Below are 22987 nucleotides of genomic sequence, written 5' to 3'. Positions count from 1 at the left end.
CTTGAGATGCATTTTGTTTTGTTTTCTGAAACTGTGCTGTGTGTGAGCCCAGAGAAATCAGCCCTGTCTTTGCAGGGTGGCAAATTTCCCTGCCTATTTATGTTCATGTCTGTGTCTTTCTTTGCTGCAGTACTCCCTCTGTAATGAGCCACTGATTGAGCTGTCCAACTCCGGGGCCAGTGGCTCCCTCTTCTATGTGTCTGGGGATGACGAGTTCATAATCAAAACTGTTCAGCACAAGGAGGCAGAGTTCTTACAGAAGCTGCTGCCAGGTTATTACATGGTAAGTGCTGTCAGGATGAGAGCAAAGAGCGTGGGATTGGGGTCCCAGGAGAGAGAATGTCTGGTGTCATTTTGCTCAGTGAGGGATCATCATAAGTTCTGCTGTGCTTCACTTATGAAATTTCCCAGAATCCCTTTCATCCCCACTCACCACCCGGTACTATAAGTCCAGACACCAAATGACTCGGCATGCCACTACTAGCAAGGCCGAGAGTACCAGCTCTGAAAAGCAGAGGTCCAGAGTCATTCCCGGTGTGGAGCACAAGACCAGCAGCAGCCAGAGTGCAGGATGGCATCAAATCACCAGGGCCAAAGTTTTATCAGTATTTTTCCCTGGTTCTAGATTTATAGATCTATATACGGTACAAGTCATAGGATTTGGGTGGGGGTGGGGATGTTCCTGAAGCAGTTTTTATTGTTCCCCCACCCCCCCTTGGGTGAGGAGGGGGGAAGGCTCATGAAGAAACCTTTCTCTGAATTAATCTTCTTTTCCAGAACTTGAATCAGAATCCACGGACCCTGCTGCCCAAGTTCTACGGTTTATATTGTGTGCAAGCTGGTGGCAAGAACATCCGAATTGTGGTGATGAACAACCTCCTTCCCCGCTCCGTGAAGATGCACCTAAAGTATGATCTCAAAGGCTCTACCTACAAGCGCCGGGCCTCCCCAAAGGAGCGGGAGAAGAGCTTCCCCACGTACAAAGACTTAGATTTCATGCAGGACATCCCAGATGGCCTTTTCTTAGACAATGACATGTACAGTGCCCTGTGCAAAACCATCCAGAGGGACTGTCTGGTAAGACTGCTGTAGCCCAAGAAATTCTGCTTTAATCGGAGGGGAAGCTTTCATTTCATGGCTCTCACTGTAGATTTCGCCCTATGCAACTGTTACAACTTCTCCGCTTTGCAGACAGTAAGAAGGGCTTTCTTTTCCTGTTCTTGAATTGACCTGGGGAATCTGTTTTTCCCTGTACGCGCTGATTCAAGAATCTTTTCAAACTAGAGAAAAAGTGACGACACGCAAGCCGCCATCGCCAGTGCTGGCTCACCTGTGCACTTATACTCTTTAGACTAAAGGTTTGTGTGACTCAGGCGCACTGCTATTCTACAGCAGGGTTTTCTGTTTCCTCTCCAGGTTTTGCAGAGTTTCAAAATCATGGACTACAGCTTGCTGGTGGGAGTCCATAACCTAGACCAGGCACAGAAGGAGTGGGCAGCAGTGGACAGGAATGTCCTTACAGACACGCGGAGACCAGCGGGGCAGAAGGCATTGTACTCCACAGCGATGGAGTCCATCCAGGGAGAAGCACGGCACGGAGGCCCCATAGAGACTGATGACCAGTACGGGTTCCCTGGCTTTGAATATCTGGGAGCAGGAATTGATTTAATCTGTTTCACTGCTACATCCTGCAACTAGAGTAGATAAAATTGGCTCTGTGATTGGCTGGCATGAGTGTGAATATTTATCTACTGGGTTTCTGCATAAATAAAGATCGCAGTGGCCCTACCGGTCTGCCCAGTTGAGATTGTGACGCTTGGAGAGGATGGGTTGCATGTGAAGACTTATATGCTCAACATTGCCCCCCCCCCCCCCCCCCCCCAGATGTTTTTGGTCTTTTAACCACATCTGTGCCAAGCATGCCCAGAATCCACTGGTACACCATTTCAGGCCTTGTTAAATTAACATTCATTCTTTCGTGATCATACCAAGCCAACACCCAGGCCCTCCCCCCCTTCTGTGGCTTATTTCTTTGATGTGTGCATGTGGATTACCCCAGTGCGTTTTGGAGGCCTGATGCAACTGTATGTTGTAATGAACAGAGGAGCTCACAAAACATTTAAAATTAGATAAAAAATGTGACTTGTCAGAAGAATACTTGGTATGTTGGTAAACAATCCAGAAGACAATTAATTAACCCCTTTCAGGTTGATGGTAAAATCAACCTGAAAGGGGTTAATTAATTGTCTTCTGGATTGAAAGAAGGCCTGAATTAGTCTTCAGACTTGCAGCTAATCAAGGTTACTATTGTAAACCCTACCTGTAGTTGGTTGTGTCAGGCTTGTTAGTAAGTTTTTATGGTGGTGTCAGTCGGTGAGAGACAGACTGGCACAACCTGGCAGTCATCTCATTTCTATACTTCTTCCTAGGATGGGCGGGATCCCAGCACGCAGTGCCAAGGGGGAAAGGCTGCTACTCTATGTTGGCGTTATTGATGTGTTGCAGGCGTACAGGTGAGCAAGGTGTTGGGCCAGAGGGAGGGAAGGACCTGTTCTCTGCATGTTGTGCTCTGACATGGATCTGAGCCTGGGTCTGAAATTCTGCTGCAGTTTTAGTAATCTCCTGAAGTGTCATTTTGACTGTAGCTGAGATGACGGGCTGGCAGCAGCAGGAGACAAAAACTTAGTGTGCTGTGCCTTCTCTTAGGGGAGATCCTCGAAGCTGATTGTAAGCACCTTTTTTTCCCCACTTCACTCAACAGATTTATTAAGAAACTGGAGCACTCCTGGAAGGCACTGGTACACGATGGGGTAAGGAAGGGAACAGATGCCCAGCCATTACATCTCTTAAATAATAGGTGTCTGAAGTGGGTCTGCTCTGATGCAGAACACAGGGAGGGACTGGGCCTGTGCTTTAACAAGGGCTGTAATGAAGGTTTCAGCATTCACATTTGTTTTCACCTATATAAATGATTGTAGTGGAAACCATAAAACTGCCTCATTCTCATACCCCCCACCCCCTAAACACACACATGCACAATGGCGGAGCTGAGGATAAGGATGTCCAATTGAATGGATGAAAAGCCAACTTGGCTGAGGTGCACATCACCCTCTGCTCTCGTCTCATCATTCCTTTCCAGTTCTAACTCTTCCTTCTCATCCTCATATTTTCAGGACACAGTATCTGTCCACAGACCCGGCTTCTATGCCGAGAGGTTCCAGCGTTTCATGTGCAGTACCGTCTTCAAGAAGGTACCTTGTAAGTATCTCCTCTGAGTGTAGGTTACGATGAGAGATTGTCAAGTCAAGAAGCGATGGAGGCAGCCTCGGGGCCTTTCTGCTCTCTGCAGCAGCCGTGGGGGTAATGTTGTGGTATTTCCAGTCTGGCCTGGAAAAAATGATTAATAATATGAACAGTTCTGTTGTACCCAAAGGGCTCTCTTTGAATGTTTGCAGCTACACAATACCACTGCATTTCCTATTATCTTGTTCCAAGTAAGATTTTACTGGCATTTCTGTGGTGCCCATTTCTCTGTACCTTTTATCAGCATGGACACTAACTGCCAGACCACAGATAACTCATGCTCCAATGGCTGTCAGTTTTGTGAAGGCTCTTCCAGGGAAAATGGTTTGGTTTTTCTCTTGTACGGTGGAATTTGTGGCTTCTAGTCCGTACCTGTTTCAGAACATAACTCAAAAGTGAATTTCCTTGGCCAAAAAACGAATAGCTCCATTGCTGTTGGACACTGAGTAGGAAAAGGGTTTGTGAAAGTGTTGATACTTTCTCATTTACACAGTCATGTGCTCACCCTCTGTAGCCACACGGCTGTATTCATTGCATGATATATGGGTCCCTGAATTGTGCATGTGAACCTACAATGACCAAGAACTGCAAGTAAGGCATTTTATGTATGTATTTATTTTTTGGTCATGAAGTGAAGCCTTCTCCCTCTAAAAAGAACCGCAACATCCCAGGTGTTTCTCGGCGAACCACACAAGTGGAAATCCCCTCTCAGCTGCAGCTCACCAGTGAAGCCAAGGCTCAAGTCACAACTGAAGCCGATGTTGAGCAAGGTTTGTGCCCCTGTCGCATCTCCCCAGCACAGGCTCCAGGACCTGGAAACTAATTGTAAACTCTTATCTAATCTTTGTGGCTTACACCCCACCGACTTTCATGTGAGAACGCTGTTAATCTATTCTAATCTCTCCACCCCACAGGTACACAATTCGGCCGCCCTGATCTGCTCCCCAGGACACCATTAGTCGATGAAGCTACCAGTGAATCTTTAGCAACAACATTATCCTCTTCCTCTCTGGGCAGTGGCGGGTTAAACTCTCCAACACGCCGGTGAGTTTGCTGAGAGAAGGCATAACTCTGCAGATAATGAAGCTTTCAAGGTCCCTGGAGGATGTGGTAAAAGCAATTAATGTGGACAGATTTCTGGAGGTTAACTCCATAAACTGTTGTTCCTTTGTGTCACCACCAGATCAGTCCAAACATGTGAGTTATGACCATTAATCAGCAGGTGAAGATAGTGTGCTGAGCCCATAAAAACCCTGTGCAGCTCTCACAGTTCAGTATTTTTCTATCTCCAGCAGGCGGTGGATGGTTGCTGTACAGCTCCAGTTCAATAGCCAGTCCTCAGTAGAGCCATAGGGGTTCTTTGCAGTTCTCACTACCTGGATTCTTCCCCCTTCCCCTGCTCTCTCCTTCCTGTCTACCATCTGCTTCTATGTCTCTTGGGACTAAGTTACCAACTGAGTCTGATTCTTGAGTAAAGATTGAGTGCTGCTGAGTTAATACATGAGTACAGCTATGTTGCAGTTTTCGCTTTGCTGCCTTGACTGCTTGCGGGGCACTAGGCTATTTCTCCAGGACCTCATCCATTCACTCAGTGCTCCACTACATGGCGATGCTGGCTGAAATGGTGAAAAGATGTTGCAACACATGGCATTCAGCTACGTGCAAATGTGGCTCCCAGGGGGTACCGGTCCTCATTGGGAAGTTCAAAAAGATCTGTGTTGGCAATGTCCGGTGGCTGCTCAGGCTTTCAGATGCACAGACAATTTCCTTATGTTTCGCTTCCTTCTGCTTTTGGTACTTTATTACTGGATCTTTCTCTAGCTGGCAAAGGCTCTTATTGGCTCTCTCACAATAATGAGATGCTGGTCACTCCTCAGATGGGGCAATAAGTACATAAGTAGTGCCACACTGGGAAAAGACCAATGTGCCTCTGGGCAAGTCACTTAACCCTCCATTGCCCCAGGTACAAATAAGTACCTAAGCCACATTGAGCCTGCCATGAGTGGGAAAGCGCGGGGTACAAAAAAAAAGTGTATTGGTTGGGGTTCCTCGAGAAGTGAAGCAAAATAAGTTTGAGAGATCGTCAGAGAAGGATAAAAAGTGGAATTTTCCCGCCTGCTCAAATTTTTTTTTCCCTTGGAATCTCCATGCAAGGCTTCTTCCTAAAGAAGGAGCAGTTCAAACCACATTACAAGCAGCGGTTCACTTGGGGGTGGTAGCAGGGGTACCAAAGGGCAAATGCGGAAGTGGAAGGTCTATTTTGACGCACAACTCTTGAGTGCATGCGACAGACACTTTCCTCCCGCTGAACTGCCAAATGCTCAAAGCTATGAGCGCACCTATATTTGCATCTCATTAGAGTTGAGCATTAGGGAGTTGTTCCATTGCTGTTTGTCTGGCATTGTTCAGCACAGCTCCGGAGTTTTGAGCGTCTGCCCCCTAGTGGCCTATATGGCAGAGCTTTGTACTCTCTATCTCCACCTGCTGATGGATGGATAAACCTGCAAGTGCTGGACTGATATGATGGGACTACATGGAAGAGAATTGGCAGGCAAGACCTAATTACTATGTATATGGTTCAATTTTGGTAGATTACTGAAGGAAAGTTTGTTTTTTATGTTCTTTTAAAAACAAACCAAAAAAAGGGATTGTTAGATTTCTACTGCTTGGTTATAAAATACAGAATTGTGAGAGCTGCACAGGATCTTTATGAGATCAGTACAGTTCTGTACTGTATCTGCGCATGCTGGTCAATGGCCATAACCCACACGTTTGGACTGATCTGGTGAGACTAAAAGAAATGTTATCAGGAAAGATCTAATTTCTGTAAGGTAGGTTTGGGGAAAGGGGGTAAGGTAAGCAGCATACAATCTTGCTGCTTTTTGGGATTCTGCCAGGTAGTTGTGACCTGGATTGGTTACTGTTAGAAATAGGACACTGGGCTAGATGGATGTTCTTATATTTTGTTAATTCCTATGCAAGTGTGCAAGTATCTGTAGCAGTCCTGAGGAGCTGATATAATCAACAGGTTCAGTTTACCTACCTCAAAACTTATCAAAGGTTTTTTCACTGGAGTCACATGCATAGAGTTGCTCATTTAAACATGTTTGTGCAGTCCATCTTCTGGTTTTTTTTTTCTTTGGAAAAGGGCTGAGGAAGTAGGGGGCTGGCCCCAAGCTGTGAACGCAGGGTTTGGCTTAGAGTTTTCTTTTCCCCTTTTGTTTTTGTAGAAGTGTGGGTGTAGAGGTTCATGAGTCAGCAAGCAAAAATCAGGATACAAAGGGCTCATCCGCCAGCATGTGAGTGATAAGGCCCGTGTCTTATTAACTCCACTTCTTTGCATGTGTAAAAAATGGAAATCTTATAGCCAAGGGAAGTTGAAATGATCTACAGCTGTGAACAGATCATAGTGATATTCATAGCAAGTTAGAAAGATTTTGTACCTTAAAGTGGATAGATTGCTAGGTCAGCTGCTTCATTGACGAATGCCCCAAGAGAACCCCTGGCTAGTTGAGTGGGCTGCAGTGTTAAGTTTGCGGGGATCAAGGCTCTGGAGCAGCACAGCAGTGATCTGGGGGTTTAACCTGTTTTCCCATTCTCCACATTCAAGGGGAACGGCAAATGCTGAAGAGGAGGATGAAAGGGCAGAAGAGCTGCTTGAGACAGACATCTGAACTGTAAGTAGTGCGTTCGCTGGGCTGTCTGAATGCAGGGAAGTCTTGGTGATGCTCAGCGTGGACAATGCTGTTTTTATTTACTTTGCAGTGGGGCTAAAATGATTCTATTTCTGCTTACACTTAGCAGCTCACATGATCGTGTCTAAACAGCTTTGCTTCTGCTTGTTACTAGACACACACGGGAGACGTTTAATTTTGAACACTTCGTGACATCACATAGTTTTGGGGTCAAACAGAAGCTGCTTCACTTTGATGGAAGGGGGGCTAGGGGCATAGTGGAGGAGATTTGACTCTAGTATCTAGTGGGGCATAAGAGATGAGGCCTGCTAGAGTTATTTTTTAGAAGTTGGTTTATTTTGGGGGGGGGGCTTTGGAAGATAATAGGGGAAGAGGTGTGATTTGACATTGTAAAATTTGCTAATGGAATTTTCATAATTTGTGTATATATGAGTTAAAGGAAGTAGAAAAAGATGTAATTTTCCAGGGGTTTCAGAATGTAAACTGTGGCAATGAATATGGTAAATTGGGGGTGTGGAGAGGAGTGCTAGGATGTGGTTGCAGCATTCTGCTTCTGTACCAGGTCTTTTGTCTTCTCTCAACTCCTCACTGTGCCACTAACACAGGCAAACAATGGTGAAATTAGGTCTTACCTGCTAATTTTCTTTCCTCTAGATCCTCCAGACCGGTCAAGAAGTGCATAACCCAAGCGTCTTGACCGGTCTGGAGGGTCGCTGAGGAAAGCACCATTCACAGGGACCTGCAACCTCTGCCAGTCCAGATACCTTGTGGCATAGCTGTAATAGGTGGGGGTATATTATAACTGTACCTGGTTTTCTTGTCTGTTTGCAGTGAGAGGAGATTCCACCACATGTGAAGTCAGCACAACCCTGGACTCTGCAGTTAAGCAGATTTCGGTTCCTTTGGCCTCTTGCTGGATGTCTGTCTTGTACAGGAGAAACTCTACAATTCTGAATGCCAGGCAGACTTGGTTGACCATGGGGAGCAGGTTTTAAAGATAACATGCTTGGGCATGATGGCGACACACCCGTACAGCTTGAAACCAGAATTATTTGAGGCGGCAAGTGGGCTTTCCTCTCCTCACTAAACCTGGCCAGAGGACACCTGGAGCTTGCTGGTGTGCTGTCCACCAGAGCCGTGGGCAAGATGCAGAAAGTGTGATCCCAAGAGAAATGACAGTGCAGCCCTACTCCTGGGCTTTACCCACCTGCTTCCCACATTCAGGAGGGAGACTTAAAAACTGCTTTTCTGCTTGTCTCTTTTTTAAATCCATATATGTAAATTATTTGCATTCAAGCAAATGGACTTGTTTTATTGTATGCCATGAAGAAAGCTATTTAGGTTTTACTTACTTTTTAAGAAGAGGAAAGGGAAGGTTCGTTTTCTTTGCCTCTTCAGGAGCCAAGAGAAGGCAGCAGCACTTTATTGAGAGCGTGAAACCTTCCAGCTGCCCCTAGGTTAAATCGACTGACATCCCCAGGCCTTAATCACGGACTTTGCTCTTGGGGAAGTTTCATTATCCCTGCCTACTTGTGTTTTCTTCCAAGAGAAACATGACTGAAGGGAAGACAGCTGCTGCCTGAAGCTGGTAAACCCAGTGAGCGGACCAAATCGGTGCCAGCTGTGGGCTGCAGTTTTGTTGGTGACGGGATGTATGGAGGCAGTCAAGGCTGGTGCTGAACTGTGACACAGTCGGTTAACTACCAGCGAGTGACGCTGGACTCTCTACATCTGGTGCATAGCAATGTGAACATTTGACAGTGTTTTCTGTAATGTTGTAACCTGCTCCTGCTGCATTTTAACACACAGCTGAGCAACATACTTTTTGTTTCAAGTTCTGTTTCTAGCCCAGAGGCTGACACTGCAGGCCGTGTGTATTGTCATTCATTCAGACTGAAGAGGGGGAGGGTGTTCAGTAGCCTGCCATCTTAATGGCTTGGTGCTAAGATCAGACAGTAGACAGACTTCTGCTCTCTCTGCTATCAAGTTTTACTGGTAGTGATGCATTGGGAGCAGAAGCTCTGCTGAGCTGGCTTTCTCATCTAGAAGTCAAGAAAGGGGAAGGACAGGTGTACACAGCAGTACCACGGTATAAATGTTGATATTTTCACGGTCACTGTTAACAGGCTCCAGTTTCTGGTTTGGCATTGAATTGCTAGGCGCTTGATGTATTGCTGAACCATTTTTTCCCAAGTTGTGCCTGCTCTTTACCTCAGCTATCCGCTCTTTCACTTATTGCAGGAACTCAGTTTTGTATACTAAAATGGACCTGGCTTCTGCCACTGGAACACATGTTTCGAGAGGCAATAGACTGATGTCACGCTTGCCCATCTGTAGTGGACCCATGAATGCCTCGTGATCTTGATGTAGGGACGCACTGAGCATATCAAAGCTAGAGCTGGCCTCTTCCCCTCATCATCTCTGCTCCCTTATGGGGGCTCTGTATTATATGTGTTGCTTCTTGCCAGCTTGAATATTTTTTTACTTAGAGGGAAAGAATTAAAAGCTCTCAATTATGTGTTTTTTGTCATGGTGTAGTATTTATGGAAGTTATATTTATCTTATTGTACTGCAGGAAGGCTGACAGGTGTAGATATATATATATTTGTACTTAGAAATTAAAATTGTTACTTTTTTTTTTATATATATAGGAAACAATGGCCAGCCCTCTTGCCAGAATCACTGTGTTTCTTGTTCTTGTGATCCCCCTTCTCTTAGGGTTCGAGGAGGGCACTTTGGAAATCTGTGTAGGCTGTAGTATGCCATGAATGCAAGAGCATGGCCTGTGCTGCTGCCTTTTGACATGTAGGGGATTTGGGTTTTATTCATGGTTTGATGAACACGGAAAAACAGATTTACCTCTTCTTCAAAGGAAAAGAGAGTGTTGTGAGCACGTGAGGGTAAAGAGATTAAATGGTCTGCTTATTTGTAGCAGGAGGCCTGGATCCTCTTGACAGTTGCTGAATGAAATGATTTTGTAGGAAAGTTGGCCATCACTTGATTTTTGGTAATGGATGAAATCTTCGTTTTTAGTCATATAGAAATGTCTCTTACAAAAATATACAGGACTGTGCCGTACGGTACCCCCCCCCCCCCCCCCCAAAAAAAAAAAAAGGAAAAGAGACATAAGCCAAGCTTCATACAGATGTATTGAAGTAGATGAAATGTCTCTATTTGGCCAATTCAGACTTTCAACAATTGAAGGGCTCATTTTCAAAATCCCAAACCCTCTTAAGTCCAATTCAACTAAAGTGGGTTTTGGGAATAACCTTTCAGTTGAAATTGGGTTGTCTCTCACCAGCAAGGTGTGTAATACCCTTGAACCAAGCAGATTCACGTAGTCTCTTTTAAGGTGGATGTCTAGCCTTAGTCTGTCCTATGCTCTCTCTACCTCATTTCTTCAGGGCCTTCTCCAGACCACCATGGTAATACATACCAAGTCTAAACGGCTGCCACCATATCCAGTGGTGCTTGAGCAACTGTTCAAGTTGTGCCCCACCCACCTTCTGTTTTGTTTCCAGTAGGGGTTTATCCCATTCCAAATTATCCTTGTCTACCACTTTCTATTTCAGATGGAGGAGAAGGGGGAAGGACGGATGTGCAACTGCCCGACTCCAGTGGAGAGTTGAGGCTTCCTCATAGCCCTCAACTAGGGCTGGACTTGGTTGTATTTAATCTGTTCGGAGAAGCCCTGGTGGTTTCCATCTTCCCTCTAAGTCTTCTAAAGCACTGCTGGAAAAAAAAAATCATTACTTTCTATTGTGTTTAAAAATTAAGTTGGAAACAACTGAAGAAAAAAAAATCTCAATTTTAGAAAACGGATTCTAATGCCTGCTGCCTAAAGTTTACTTGATCTAAAACATGCTGAGTGAACTGAGCTGTGTTTTTTTTAACTGGTTCTGCTATGCTTTTTAGCACACAATGTTTCCAGTGTTGTTCCTGGTCACTGTAACATGCAGTACACTGTTATCCTGACAGGCTTTGTAAGATGCACAAGTGCTGCTCCAGGAGATTAGAGTCTACCTGTACATACAAGGAAGAAACCAATCAGCTTTGTGAATAATTTTGTTCAGGTTGGCTTGGAGTTTAATAAAAGACCTGACTCAACTTTACAGTGCTTTCATGTCGTATTATTTCTGGAGTGGGGGAGGCAAAGGCAAGAGAGTCAGACATACACTTGAGCTGGCTGTTAAGGTTGTCCTGAGTCAAACATAACACTGGAGTTGGTGGTTAATGCTGTCCTAAGTGGAAACATGTACAGTCTCATTAGTTCGTTGCTGAACGTCATACAAAACAGAGTAGCAAAGTGGTTCTGGGTAGAAAATGGCTTGGAATATTAATAACTTTTTAGAATCACATTTTCAGAACCTAACTAAACAAGATGAGACATAAACTAGGCCATACTAAAGCATTCAAAGAGACACTCTGAAACGCATATGTGGAAGTAAACAACAATAGATTTAGTGCCGATACAAACAGTTTGGTGAGGCGGTGACCATTAAAGCTGTGCCCCGGAGACGGTACTAGGCTATCTAGCCCTTGATATGGGTTGAAGCCAGTAGGCGGAGTCACAAGTACACCCAAAACAATAGCAAACACTATTGAAAGCAATAGTAAAGGATTATTAGAAATAATGGATTCCCTTTGTGTGGTCCATCTGTAAAAAGCTGTTCTAGTTGGATAGGCAGTGCCTTAAAAGGTGGATGACAAAAGGTTGGTTGTTTTTAACTTATTTGAAAGTGTCCCATTTTTGATTTAATGATATTTATATCACTTAAAACAGCTTCAAAAATTATTGTAGCTGGTGGAAACCACTAATAAAGGCTGTATTTTGTGCTCATTTTTCTACACTGTTCAATACAGTAATACATGGCCAAATTTCAGTGAGGAGATCCGGTTTACACCAATAGTTAAGATGATGAACCCATCAGTAATCTGCCTTGGGAAGCCTGGTGTTATTTATTTGTTGCATTTGTATCCTCTTTGCAGGCTCAATGTGGCTTACATAGTACCGTAATCGGCATTAACTGATTCCGGTGTGAACAAATACAATAAAGATTGGAAGTAAAATTAAACTCTCCTTTCATTGGGGCACATGGAATCACATCTTCACCTCATCTCTTTTGTACAAATGGATTATTCTGTTTTCAGCATGTTTCAGGGATAAGTGGTTTTCATAATAAAAACAAATATTCTCTTTCATGTAGATCTCTCATTTGTTTAAACATAGTGGTCTATAAGCCTGTAATGCAGTCCATTGGTTTTCTTATATTTTGTCCTTGTGATGAAATACTGTGTCAACACTGGAAATACAGTGAGATGAGATAATAGAATTCAGTAATATTCAAAATGTATTAACATAATTGTTTGCAATTGGGTAATAACTGAGAAAATGCTGTTCATTGACTTGAAGAAGAAATAAATATGTATCTTATAGAACTGGAAAATGTTGGCACATTTACATTGACTCTGGACATCTGCAAGAAGTTAAGCTTTGCCTTCATTGTTGAATATCTCTCTTCTAAATAGTAGTAATAAACAATATTAAGTGCATTTTTGTAATATATACCATTGTATTCCACAAAACAAAAGGAGCAAGTTCCCATGCACCATATTTCTCTCTTGATCTAGGCCCAGGAAGAAGTGGGGTTTTTTTTTTTTTAATGTGCCCAACCTTCATGTTTTGCTTTCCAAAATGGGAAGGCGGTAGAACGAGAGGACATGAAATGAGATTGAAGGGGGGCAGACTCAAAAAAGATGTCAGGAAGTATTTTTTCACGGAGAGGGTGGTGGATGCTTGGAATGCCCTCCCGCGGGAGGTGGTGGAGATGAAAATGGTAACGGAGTTCAAACATGCGTGGGATATGCATAAAGGAATCCTGTGCAGTAGGAATGGATCCTCAGAAGCTTAGCCGAAATTGGGTGGCGGAGCAGGTGGGGGAAGAGAGGTTGGTAGTTGGGAGGCAAGGATAGTGGAGGGCAGACTTATATGATCCGTGCCAGAGCCTGTGATGGGAGGTGGGACTGGTGGTTGGGAGGCGGGGATAGTGCTGGGCAGACTTATACGGTCTGTGCCCTGAAAAAGACAGGTACAAATCAAGGTAAGGTATACACATATGAGTTTATCTTGTTGGGCAGACTGGATGGACCGTGCAGGTCTTTTTCTGCCGTCATCTACTATGTTACATTGAAAGCAATGGAAGTAAAACCCGGCTGGCTCAATCCGTCCCCTAAGTGTGGGATAGAAATAAAAAGTGACTGTTTTGAATATTATACCTAGGTGTCCCTATAAGTCACCCAAATGACACATTGCTTACTCCTCCACCTGTGAAAAGTTATTCCGTTCTTCTACGTCCTCTGGCCTGTTTGAAAATAGAAGTGGCTGCAGCAGCGCAGAGGCTGGGTTGGCTTTGTTTTGAGTGTAGGCAGAACGACGGCTGCGCGGGGGAAGGGGAAGCAGAGACTAACCTAAGTGGCGTCATGTTTTTTTACGTCATGCCGCCTCCTGCGCTGTTTGGGCGCCACCGACGACAAAACAGTGCAGTGCGCCTGCGCCGCCGGAAGTGCGCTCGTGTGCTGAATGTGGGCGGGCCATCTCGGAGCCAGTCAGAGCAGCGGATGTTGGAGCGCGCCGGCGGCCGGGTCCGTTGCTACTGGTTTGTGAAGAGCGGAGGAGAAGTGTAGGGAGAAGATGGTGCTGGAGAGTACGATGGTGTGGTAAGAACCGGCCCTTGGACCTTGGCTTGGGTCACTCGACCACTTTCCCTGAGTCATGGCTAAGACCAGGCCGCAACACAACGCTACGACTGGAAGCTCTATGGAACGGGGGCTCCGAGTCATCACACCCGGGGAAGGGGGAGGGGACTCAGTGACACGGGGGAGGGGGGAGGGGCAGCAGCTCTCGGGGACTGGGACTCCGAGTGACACCCTGAGGGGAGGGGTGGAGGAAGAAGAGGGGGGAGGGGGGCAGCAGCTCTCGGGGAATGGGACTTTGAGTCACACCCTGAGGGGAGGGGGGTAGAAGCTCTCAGGGAAAGGAACATTGACACAGGGGGAGGGGGGTAGAAGCTCTTGGGGAGGGGGAGGAGGAGGAGGAAGGGGAGGGGGGCAGCAGCTCTTGGGGACTGGGACTCAGAGTGACACCCTGAGCGTAGGGGGGGAGGGGAGGGGGAGGAGGAGGAAGAGGAGGGGGGAGGGGGACTCAGAGTAACACCCTGAGTGTAGGGGGGAGGGGACTCAGTGACACAGGGGGAGGAGGAAGAAAAGGAGGGATAGAAGCTCTCAGGGAATGGGACTCTTGAGTGACACCCAGGGGAGAGGGGGGGATGGGTAGCAGCTCTTGGGGAAAGGAACATTGACACAGGAGGAGGGGGGTAGAAGCTCTCGGGGAATGGGACTCTGAGTGACACCCTGAGGAGGGAGGGAGGGAAGGGGGGCAGCAGCAGCTCTCAGAATGGGATGGGGGATAAGGGATGGAGGTTAGCACCGCTTGGTGAATGGGACTCAGTGACACAGGAGGGGGTAGCAGCTCTCAGGGAAAGGAACTCTTGAGTGACACGGGGTGGGGGGGAGTTCAGCAGCTGTCAAGGGAAAAGTACTCGGGGGGGGGGGATTGGCAGCTCTTGGGCAAAGGGACACTGAGGTGGGACATCAGATCTCGGAGGAAGGGACTTCGGGCGAGCGCAGCTCTTGGAGAAAGGGTATTGGAATGACACCTGGGGGAAGCAGCAGCCTTCAGGGAAAGAATGACAGAGTGACACCGGGAGGGGTTGGGGAGAGAGCAGCCCTCTGTGGTACAGACTTGGAATGACAGGGTAGAGAGAGAGAGAGCTACTCTCTGGGCAAGGGGTGAGTAGTTTTCTGGGGAAGACTCAGTGTGATAACAGTAGGGAGACAGTCTAGGGTACAGTACCAAAAAAAAGGACTCATAACTCTTTGTATATTTCTCTCGAGTCCTTTCTCCAAAGGGATGAAACCATGGTAAAGGAACGAAGAAAGATTCCCACCGTTCCCCCTCCAAGGTTTCAAGACAAACAACAGAGGGACCTGTGGGTGTGCTTTGGTTTCCATCTAGAAGTTGTAGCTTAGATTGTTTGGGTTATAATTCTGCACAAATAATCTGTGACGTTAGCTTTTTCAAATTTCTCAGCCTGTTTTACAGTGACTTCGTTCACCTAATGTACCTGACCCTCTCTACTCTTGTTGTTTACTTTTTCAGTGTTGATAATAGTGAATATATGCGGAATGGGGACTTCTTGCCCACTCGCCTGCAGGCCCAGCAAGATGCTGTGAACATTGTGTGCCATTCAAAAACTCGCAGCAATCCAGAGAACAACGTGGGGCTCATCACGCTTGCCAAGTATGCCTTTCTGTCTTACATGTGTTCTTCATGCTAGATACACAGAGAGCGCTAGTTAGGAAGCAAAGGTAGTGGGTGTGAAAGTGAAAAAGAAATAGTGCTGTCTGGCATTGGCATGAGGTAGATAAGCATATCAGCTTCTTCCTGGTCCTCATATATCTCCCTCTGCCAGTGTGTCTCATTCTTTTCTTGTCACAGACCCTGTTGGATTGTGAAAATTGAGTAACCGTTTTGTTTTGGGGAGAAAAAATCTCCCCTCAGGGCCAAGTTTAACAACCACGGGATTACACCACGGATGTGATTTAGAATTTATTTTAAATATTTTTTTTAATCAAAAAATTTAGATGGAATAACTTCTTACTGTTTAATTATAATTATTTACTTGCATTGAATGACAGCCTTCCCATATTTGGATTTCGGTTTTCCTATCATTTTTATAAAATTCCTTTCTTACTATGATTTTTACAAATATTTGTATAAATTGTACACTTCTGTGACTGCTTATAAGCATAGCAGTATATTAAATGTTAATAAACCTAAAAAAGGAAATAAACACCTGAATAGGCCACAAATACTAAATGAATCCAATCAAAAGAAAACGTAGCAAAGTAAACAGTAAGTAAGCAACATACATTATGGTGGAGAACCGATACTGCTGGTGAAGGAGAGGGCTTGCAGCTCTGGGTTTCTGAAACTGAAAAAATGCGATGAAAATTTAATACCTTGAAATTTAAAAATCTATAAGGAAATCGTAGGGAAAATAAACCTCCAATTTGCAATACATTTGGCCGTTTTCTCCCTGGATATATCTTAACCTTACAGTTCATAAAAATGGGATCCTGAATCCTAGCAAACATTTTAAGTAGCTGGTCTGTCGGGATCAAGTGAATAAGTTATCTCGGTAAAGTCAGTGTTGCCACAGACTCCAATCTTGATGTTTCCAACACATTTTTCAACTCCTAATTATCCATCATCAACTGAAATTTTAGGTGGTTGTTACTGGGTCTGTTCCAATTTGTTCCCTAGTTTCTTGTTTTTTTTTTTTTGGGGGGGGGGGGGGGGGGAGAGGTTCAAAAAAAGAAAAGAACAATATACTGAGTAGAACTGTGTTTGTGATTTGAGTCAGGGGTGCAGAGGAGCTCATCTGGCTTTGCTAAAGAAATGCTGACTGGGAGCTGCACAGGGTATTTATAGGCTAACTTGGAAGCCTAGTAATTCTCAGTCTCCCTCTGCTGGTAGGAGTGCATAATTAGCAGGCAAGGCTTTCCTTTTTAGTGTGCATCAGGTTAATCAAACCCTATATTTTGGGTTTGTTTTTTGCAGGACCTGTAAGACCTGATGCATCCAGGGAGCAGTTTCTGTCTGCAGATTGTTATGGTTTCTGTTTTGTGTGTTATATTTTGCTGAGTTGATTTGATTATAAATGTACTTGTGTAGATCAAGTTGCACTTTTTCGGACAGGCATCTCATGAATTTAATGAAATTATGCTTTTCTTCCAGTACAAGAGCTGCTGGACTTGCTCAGCAGTCCTTTTGCACTGATTGACAAGAGACCTCGTTCACAACGCTTATTCAGACTTGGTGAAGCACTAAGCAAAATGTTTGTTTAGAGCAGCTGCTAATTAACATTCTGTTTTCACTGTAGCAACTGTGAAGTACTGACCACACTGACCCCAGACACGGGTCGAATTCTTTCCAAGCTACATTCAGTCCAGCCAAAAGGGAAGATAACGTTCTGTACAGGAATCCGCATTGCACATGTAAGTGTCCCTGTGACATGAAGTACTGTGTAATTCAGGGCTCACAGAAATGTAATCTTTGCCTCGACTTAAAAAGAAGAAACACTAAACCAAATGACACCTTTGCTCGTGGGGTGCAGTAGTATGAAGACCTAATGCCACTGGTCTCATCAAACATTGTAGTGCAATGTAAACTTCCGTGAAGCAGGAGGTGGTTTAGATGAGAAGGCTGGCAAAGCACTGTGGCGATTGTAGTTCCATGTCATCAGCTCGTGTTGTGCTGTCAGGGCTTTGCCCTCTGTACAATGTGCAGCGGTCTCCCTCCAAGTTCTTGCTGTAGAATTGCATTCATAATCTGATGGTAGCGTTTTAATGCTCATTTGTATTTCCTTGGTTTTTAATGTTATTGTTGCTATATTACCTTTGCTCTCTCTTTAATGGGGGGAAGGAGTGAGTTACTATTCTGACTGGTCTACTTGATGTACTGCCTCATAAAAACAGAAGTCAGACCAAAGGTCCATCCAACCCGTTAACCTGTTTCCAGCAGTGGCCAGTCCAGCTCACAAGTGTCTGACAGAATCCCAGATAGTAGCAAGATTCCATGCTACTGATCCCAGGGACAAACAGTGGCTTCCCCATGTCTGTCTCAATAGCAGACTTTGGATTTTTCCTCCGGGAACTCTTTTAAAGCCAGATACACTAATACCGCAACCTCAGGCAATGAGTTCCAGAGCTTGTGAAAAAATATCTCCTCCTATTTTTGTTTTGAACGTATTATTTAACTTCATGAGGTGTGTCCCCTTGTCTTTGTGCTTTCTGTAAGTGTAAACCATTGATTTCGCATTTACCTGTTCCAATCCAAAGGAGTTGTGAAAGTAGGGTTTTCTGTATTTAGGTTTTCAGTCTCCTTGCTGTGTGCATTTTTTCAGTTGGCTTTGAAACACCGCCAAGGCAAGAATCATAAGATGCGTATCATTGCGTTTGTGGGGAGCCCCATAGAAGACAATGAAAAGGATGTAAGTAGCCGTTTATGAAGAATTATTTCTGTAGTGTTGCCAGGTATGTGCAGCGCTCTACAGATCAAATGATGGATTTCAAAGCTTATAATCTGAATTAAATTGTTATGTACTGGGGAAGGAGAGGAAAGCTTGGATTTCTAATGGCATGAATTCATCCTGTGTAAAAGATCTGCACACACTTTAATGGCAAAATGTGGTTAGCAATCTTTTTATAGCTTAATCAATTTGACTAGAGGCTTTTGGGAAAACTCATAGCAGTCTAGATTTTCTGTACTCTACTAGGTCAGCCGTTAGTCTATGGATTTGTATGGAAAATCATCTTAAGTAGAGGAGTGTGGTAGCCGTGTTAGTCCACTCTTAAGGTTATCAATAGAAATCAAACAAAATAAAACATGGAAAAGAAAATAAGATACCTTTTTTATTGGACATAACTTAATACATTTCTTGATTAGCTTTCGAAGGTTGCCCTTCTTCCTCAGATCGGAAACGAAGAAGGGCAACCTTCAAGAGCTAATCAAGAAATGTATTAAGTTATGTCCAATAAAAAAGGTATCATCTTATTTTCTTTTCCATGTTTTATTTTGTTTGATTTCTATTGATATGGAAAATCAGAAATCATGCAACACTTACCTGAAGCACCAAAAGAAAACAGCCCTAAGAACACCCTCTTTCTCTCTGCATAGCTCGTGAAATTGGCTAAGCGCCTGAAGAAAGAGAAGGTGAACGTAGACATTATCAATTTCGGAGAGGAGGTGAGTGGCTGGGCTTTCTCTGGAAATGTTACGTCTGTTCCCCTTTTCCACTGTCAGGGGAACTGCTGCCTCCTTGGGGCTCGGCCTAGGGAGTCTGGGGCCATAGCACAGAGGAGTCATTTTTGCCTTCAAAGCACAGCCTGGCCCTGTCAGGCAGGAGACGAACAGAGATTCCCTGCAGCTTAAGTCACAAGGTCAGTCCTCACATCCATTTTTTCCCCCACTCTTATGCAGGAATCAAACACAGAGAAGCTGACTGCATTTATTAACACCTTGAATGGGAAGGAGGGAACAGGTTCGCATCTGGTGACCGTTCCTCCAGGCCCCAGCCTGGCTGATGCCCTCATTAGCTCCCCCATCCTCGCAGGCGAGGGCGGAGCCATGCTTGGGCTTGGGGCCAGCGACTTTGAATTTGGAGTGGACCCCAGCGCAGATCCGGAACTGGCTTTGGTAAGAGACTTGGTGGGAAAGCTGTTACAGTCCGCTCAAGGTTGCCCAGGGGAAGAGTGATGTCTGAGCCTTATAAGACCTCTCCTTCATCCCCAGCACTTGTCAGTCTGCATGCTGGCATATTCCAAAGCAGTGGATAAATTTACAGGCTTATCAGAGAGTGAGAGTGTGTATGAATGCTGTCTTGATCAAGAGGGGATAAACACTTACACTGTGATATCCTTTAAAGCCCAGGAGATATCTATTGCCTTTTAGGTTAATTGTCAAACCTCGAAATGGGTTTCACTATAAGTAAATAAAGCAAGCCCCCTGGTCTGATCTGCATGCCACAGCACTATGCCCAGAGCAAGCACTGCCAAACTGCAAGCTTTCTCCGGTTTCTCCTAGGCACTGCGGGTTTCCATGGAAGAGCAGAGACAACGACAAGAAGAAGAGGCCAGACGGGCGGCTGCTGCCTCCGCTGCAGAGGCAGGGATTACATCCACAGGGGGCGATGGTAAGACCACCTCCTCGAATCCAGGAGAGAGTGAGGCAGTGCTGCTCTGGGTTGACATTCCTTTCAGAAATCGCCTAGCTGGGAAAAAAAAGGCACTCCTCAGGAGCTTAGCCGAAACTGTATGGCGGAGCCGGTGGGGGGAAGAGGGGTTGGTGGTTGGGAGGCGAGGATAGTGGTAGGCAGACTTGTACGGTCTGTGCCAGAGCCGGTGGTGAGAGGCGGGGCTGGTGGTTGGGAGGAGGGGATAGTGCTGGGCAGACTTGTACAGTCTGTGCCCTGAGAGAGACAGGTACAAATCAAGGTAAGGTATACACATATGAGTTTATCTTGTTGGGAAGACTGGATGGACCGTGCAGGTCTTTTTCTGCCGTCATCTACTATGTTACTATGGATGCACCAGAGGGCAGCTGAAACTTGGAACCCACAGGATTACATGTCACCACACCTAGGGAGAGTCAGAATTTGTTCAAATTGCAGCATTAGTCTGAAAGCTTTCTAATTATTGGAAGGCACCATAGCAACTGGCCAGGGAGGGACTAGTTGGCTCTTTGGTTTCTGCATTCCCTCCTCTCCTTTCAGATTCGGATGAGGCTTTGCTGAAAATGACCATTGGCCAGCAGGAGTCTGGGAGGAGCGGCTTGCCAGACTTCAGTACTATGACTGAGGATGAGCAGATTGCTTATGCCATGCAGATGTCACTGCAGGGAGCGGGTAAGTTCAGCTTGTGTTCATGGGATGCTCCACTCCAAAGCCCCCCCCCCCACCCCCCCCCCCCCCCCCACCCCCGTTCTGTCTTCCTCCAGTGCAGCGTTAGACCCTGAAGTATTTGAGTATAAGAAACAAGGCAATCTGTGCATGAACAATTTTCCTAACTTCTGGCCCGTTGTAGTCAAGATGGAAGTACAGGCACCTGGCTATCCCTCTTTAGCTGAGTACATGTTCCACTGGTGCTCCCAGAGGGAATCTGTGCGTACACGTGGAGTTGAGCTAACCTGTTCTTGTCCCTTTCTTTTCAGAGTTTGGACAAGCGGAATCTGCAGACCTTGACAGTGGTGCTGCTATGGACACTTCTGAACCCTGTAAGGTAAGATGTAAATCCCGCTGTATTCTGAGCTGCTGTCCAGATGTGCTGATGTATGGAAATTGTTTAAATCTCGTTTCTCAGGAACTGGCTCTTCCCCGGCTCGCTGGAAGTACCTGTTCAAACCAGCAGGGGTGTTGCTGTGCTGCTGCTCCTTCAGGCTTCATTTATGACCTGGGAGCATCTTTTCTGCAGCATCCAGAAAGTATCCCACTTGTTCATCTAACCACCTTGCTTCCACTTATACTCCTCTCATTACCTTAGTTGTTATGAATGGGCAGATTGGATAGGGAGAGGAAAGGAAATACAGACTGGATAGGCTATATGCTCTCTATCCTCGGTTTCTGTGTGGTTGCTCTGTTCCATTAATAGAAAATAAGGATCAGCACACAGATAACGTGGTCTCTCATATATGGGATGAGCTTCCAGCATCTGGGGTCAGGGAAAGAATAGTGCACAGTCAGCTAGGCCTGTACTTGTCTGCAGGGAACATATATATGTGGGGGAGGGGGGTCTGGTCATCAGATGTGGCAGTAAATCCTTCTAGTTCAAAGAGCTTGTGACTAATGAAGGAAACTGGATCTAACCCCTAAAGCTCCTTAAGATGTTGCCTTTCTTAATCCCCTGACTTAGATGGAAAGTTCTGTTCACCATCGTGTAGACAGCTTAGTTTGGGGATTCTGCAAAGGAAGCTTTCACAGCCCTGGGGGAGGTAGTTACCATTGGTGGGAATGATGCCTAGATCATCTGACTGGTTCTAGTTCCAAATAAATCGGTCTCCATAGTGACCATCCTGAGGAGGAGAAATTCACCAGGTGTAGAGCCTACCAGTTTGGTTCTAATTTGAGTAGGGGAGAACTGTCAGATCAAAAAAAAAAGGATGAGCTGTAAAACTTGACTTCCCCTCTGCACATATCCTGGGTCCTAGCATATCTTACTCACTTTATATGTGCTTGTCTGAGTTTATCATTTCAGGTGTAGTTTTGCATACCTGTTTTTTAGTATATTAATTTGGAACCAGTGTCGCTGAACTGCTGCAGAGAGCAGAGCTATACATGGCTTGCCCACTGTGTGCCTTAGGAACGGCTGCCCTCGTGTACTCTGGCTAAAGGTGGCAGGAATGACCTTGCTTTGCCGTTGTCTTTTCAGGAGGAAGATGATTACGATGTCATGCAGGACCCCGAGTTCCTGCAGAGTGTGCTGGAGAACCTGCCGGGGGTGGACCCCAACAATGAAGCAATCCGTAATGCCATGGGCTCCTTGGCCTCCCAGTCGTCAAAGGAGAAGAAGGACAAAAAGGAGCAGGAGAAGAAGTGAGGCCTGCTGCAGGCTCTAGACTCTGCAGCGCATCTTTCAGTTCACATTGCCTCACTGCTGGCTCTCTTGCTAGAAAGGATTTTCTTTGGTGTAACAGTTAATAAAAGATGTTTTAAAAGAATGCAGTATTGCTATGTATATGTATTAAAGACTGTATTCTGATTTGGCTTTGAAAAGTACTGTACTGCGGTGGAGAGTGTGGTCTAGTGCTGTGGGTGACTAGCAGATGAGGAGCAGAAGGCATGTCCCAGCACTGGACTAAAATGTTTTCTGCATCTTTGTGATGGAATTGCTGATGTAGCACCTGTGGCATTTCAACTAGGCACTGGTGTCTGCACTCTTGGAAATAAACCATGAAACTCTAAACATCTCTGTTGTGCCTTGTTTGAGAGTGCGGGAGATGTAGTAAGGGGGATTAAGCTGTGGGGAGAGACTCGCGTTGCATGTGCCATGGCAGAGAGGTGAGGTGTGCTAGTGTGATTTTGTACTGCAATAGGCATTGGCTGTTGTGCCTGTAAATTTGACCCTGTATCTCGGTTACTTATGTATCATCGCTGGCTTCCTGTCCAATTTTGCCGTCACTTTAAAATTCTTACTGTAATTCAGAAGACACTATAGTCTGCTGCCCCTATGTATTTATCTTCAGTTATGTCCCTATAAACCAGTGATTCCCAAACCTGGTTCTGGAGGCACCCCAGCCAGTCAGGTTTTCAGGATAAGTACATAAGTAATGCCACACTGGGAAAAGACAAAGGGTCCATTGAGCCCAGCATCCT

General features: G+C 45.4%; 1 protein-coding gene across 1 annotated transcript in view; it reads left to right on the top strand.

The window, feature by feature from the left end:
• The window catches only part of LOC115457460 (putative PIP5K1A and PSMD4-like protein), a 29060-nt gene extending 6483 nt beyond the window's left edge, over window positions 1-22577 (top strand). Inside the window, exons 6-25 of the mRNA XM_030186874.1 lie at window positions 131-283; window positions 778-1077; window positions 1417-1622; window positions 2430-2513; window positions 2762-2810; window positions 3174-3258; window positions 3936-4073; window positions 4218-4347; window positions 6914-6974; window positions 7933-8027; window positions 13665-13715; window positions 15217-15357; window positions 17003-17117; window positions 18026-18112; window positions 18799-18867; window positions 19102-19317; window positions 19705-19813; window positions 20393-20524; window positions 20830-20897; window positions 22044-22577. Of these exons, the coding sequence (XP_030042734.1) occupies window positions 131-283; window positions 778-1077; window positions 1417-1622; window positions 2430-2513; window positions 2762-2810; window positions 3174-3258; window positions 3936-4073; window positions 4218-4347; window positions 6914-6974; window positions 7933-8027; window positions 13665-13715; window positions 15217-15357; window positions 17003-17117; window positions 18026-18112; window positions 18799-18867; window positions 19102-19317; window positions 19705-19813; window positions 20393-20524; window positions 20830-20897; window positions 22044-22211 (2457 nt within the window). The 3' untranslated portion in view covers window positions 22212-22577. The remainder of the gene's footprint in view (window positions 1-130; window positions 284-777; window positions 1078-1416; window positions 1623-2429; window positions 2514-2761; window positions 2811-3173; window positions 3259-3935; window positions 4074-4217; window positions 4348-6913; window positions 6975-7932; window positions 8028-13664; window positions 13716-15216; window positions 15358-17002; window positions 17118-18025; window positions 18113-18798; window positions 18868-19101; window positions 19318-19704; window positions 19814-20392; window positions 20525-20829; window positions 20898-22043) is intronic.
• The last annotated feature ends 410 nt before the right edge of the window (window positions 22578-22987 follow it).

This window comes from Microcaecilia unicolor, chromosome 14, assembly GCF_901765095.1.
Source record: "Microcaecilia unicolor chromosome 14, aMicUni1.1, whole genome shotgun sequence".
NCBI classification, from domain to species: Eukaryota; Metazoa; Chordata; class Amphibia; order Gymnophiona; family Siphonopidae; genus Microcaecilia; species Microcaecilia unicolor.
The sequence above is the reverse complement of the archived record's forward strand: the minus strand, read 5'-3'. Positions and strand labels throughout refer to the sequence as shown.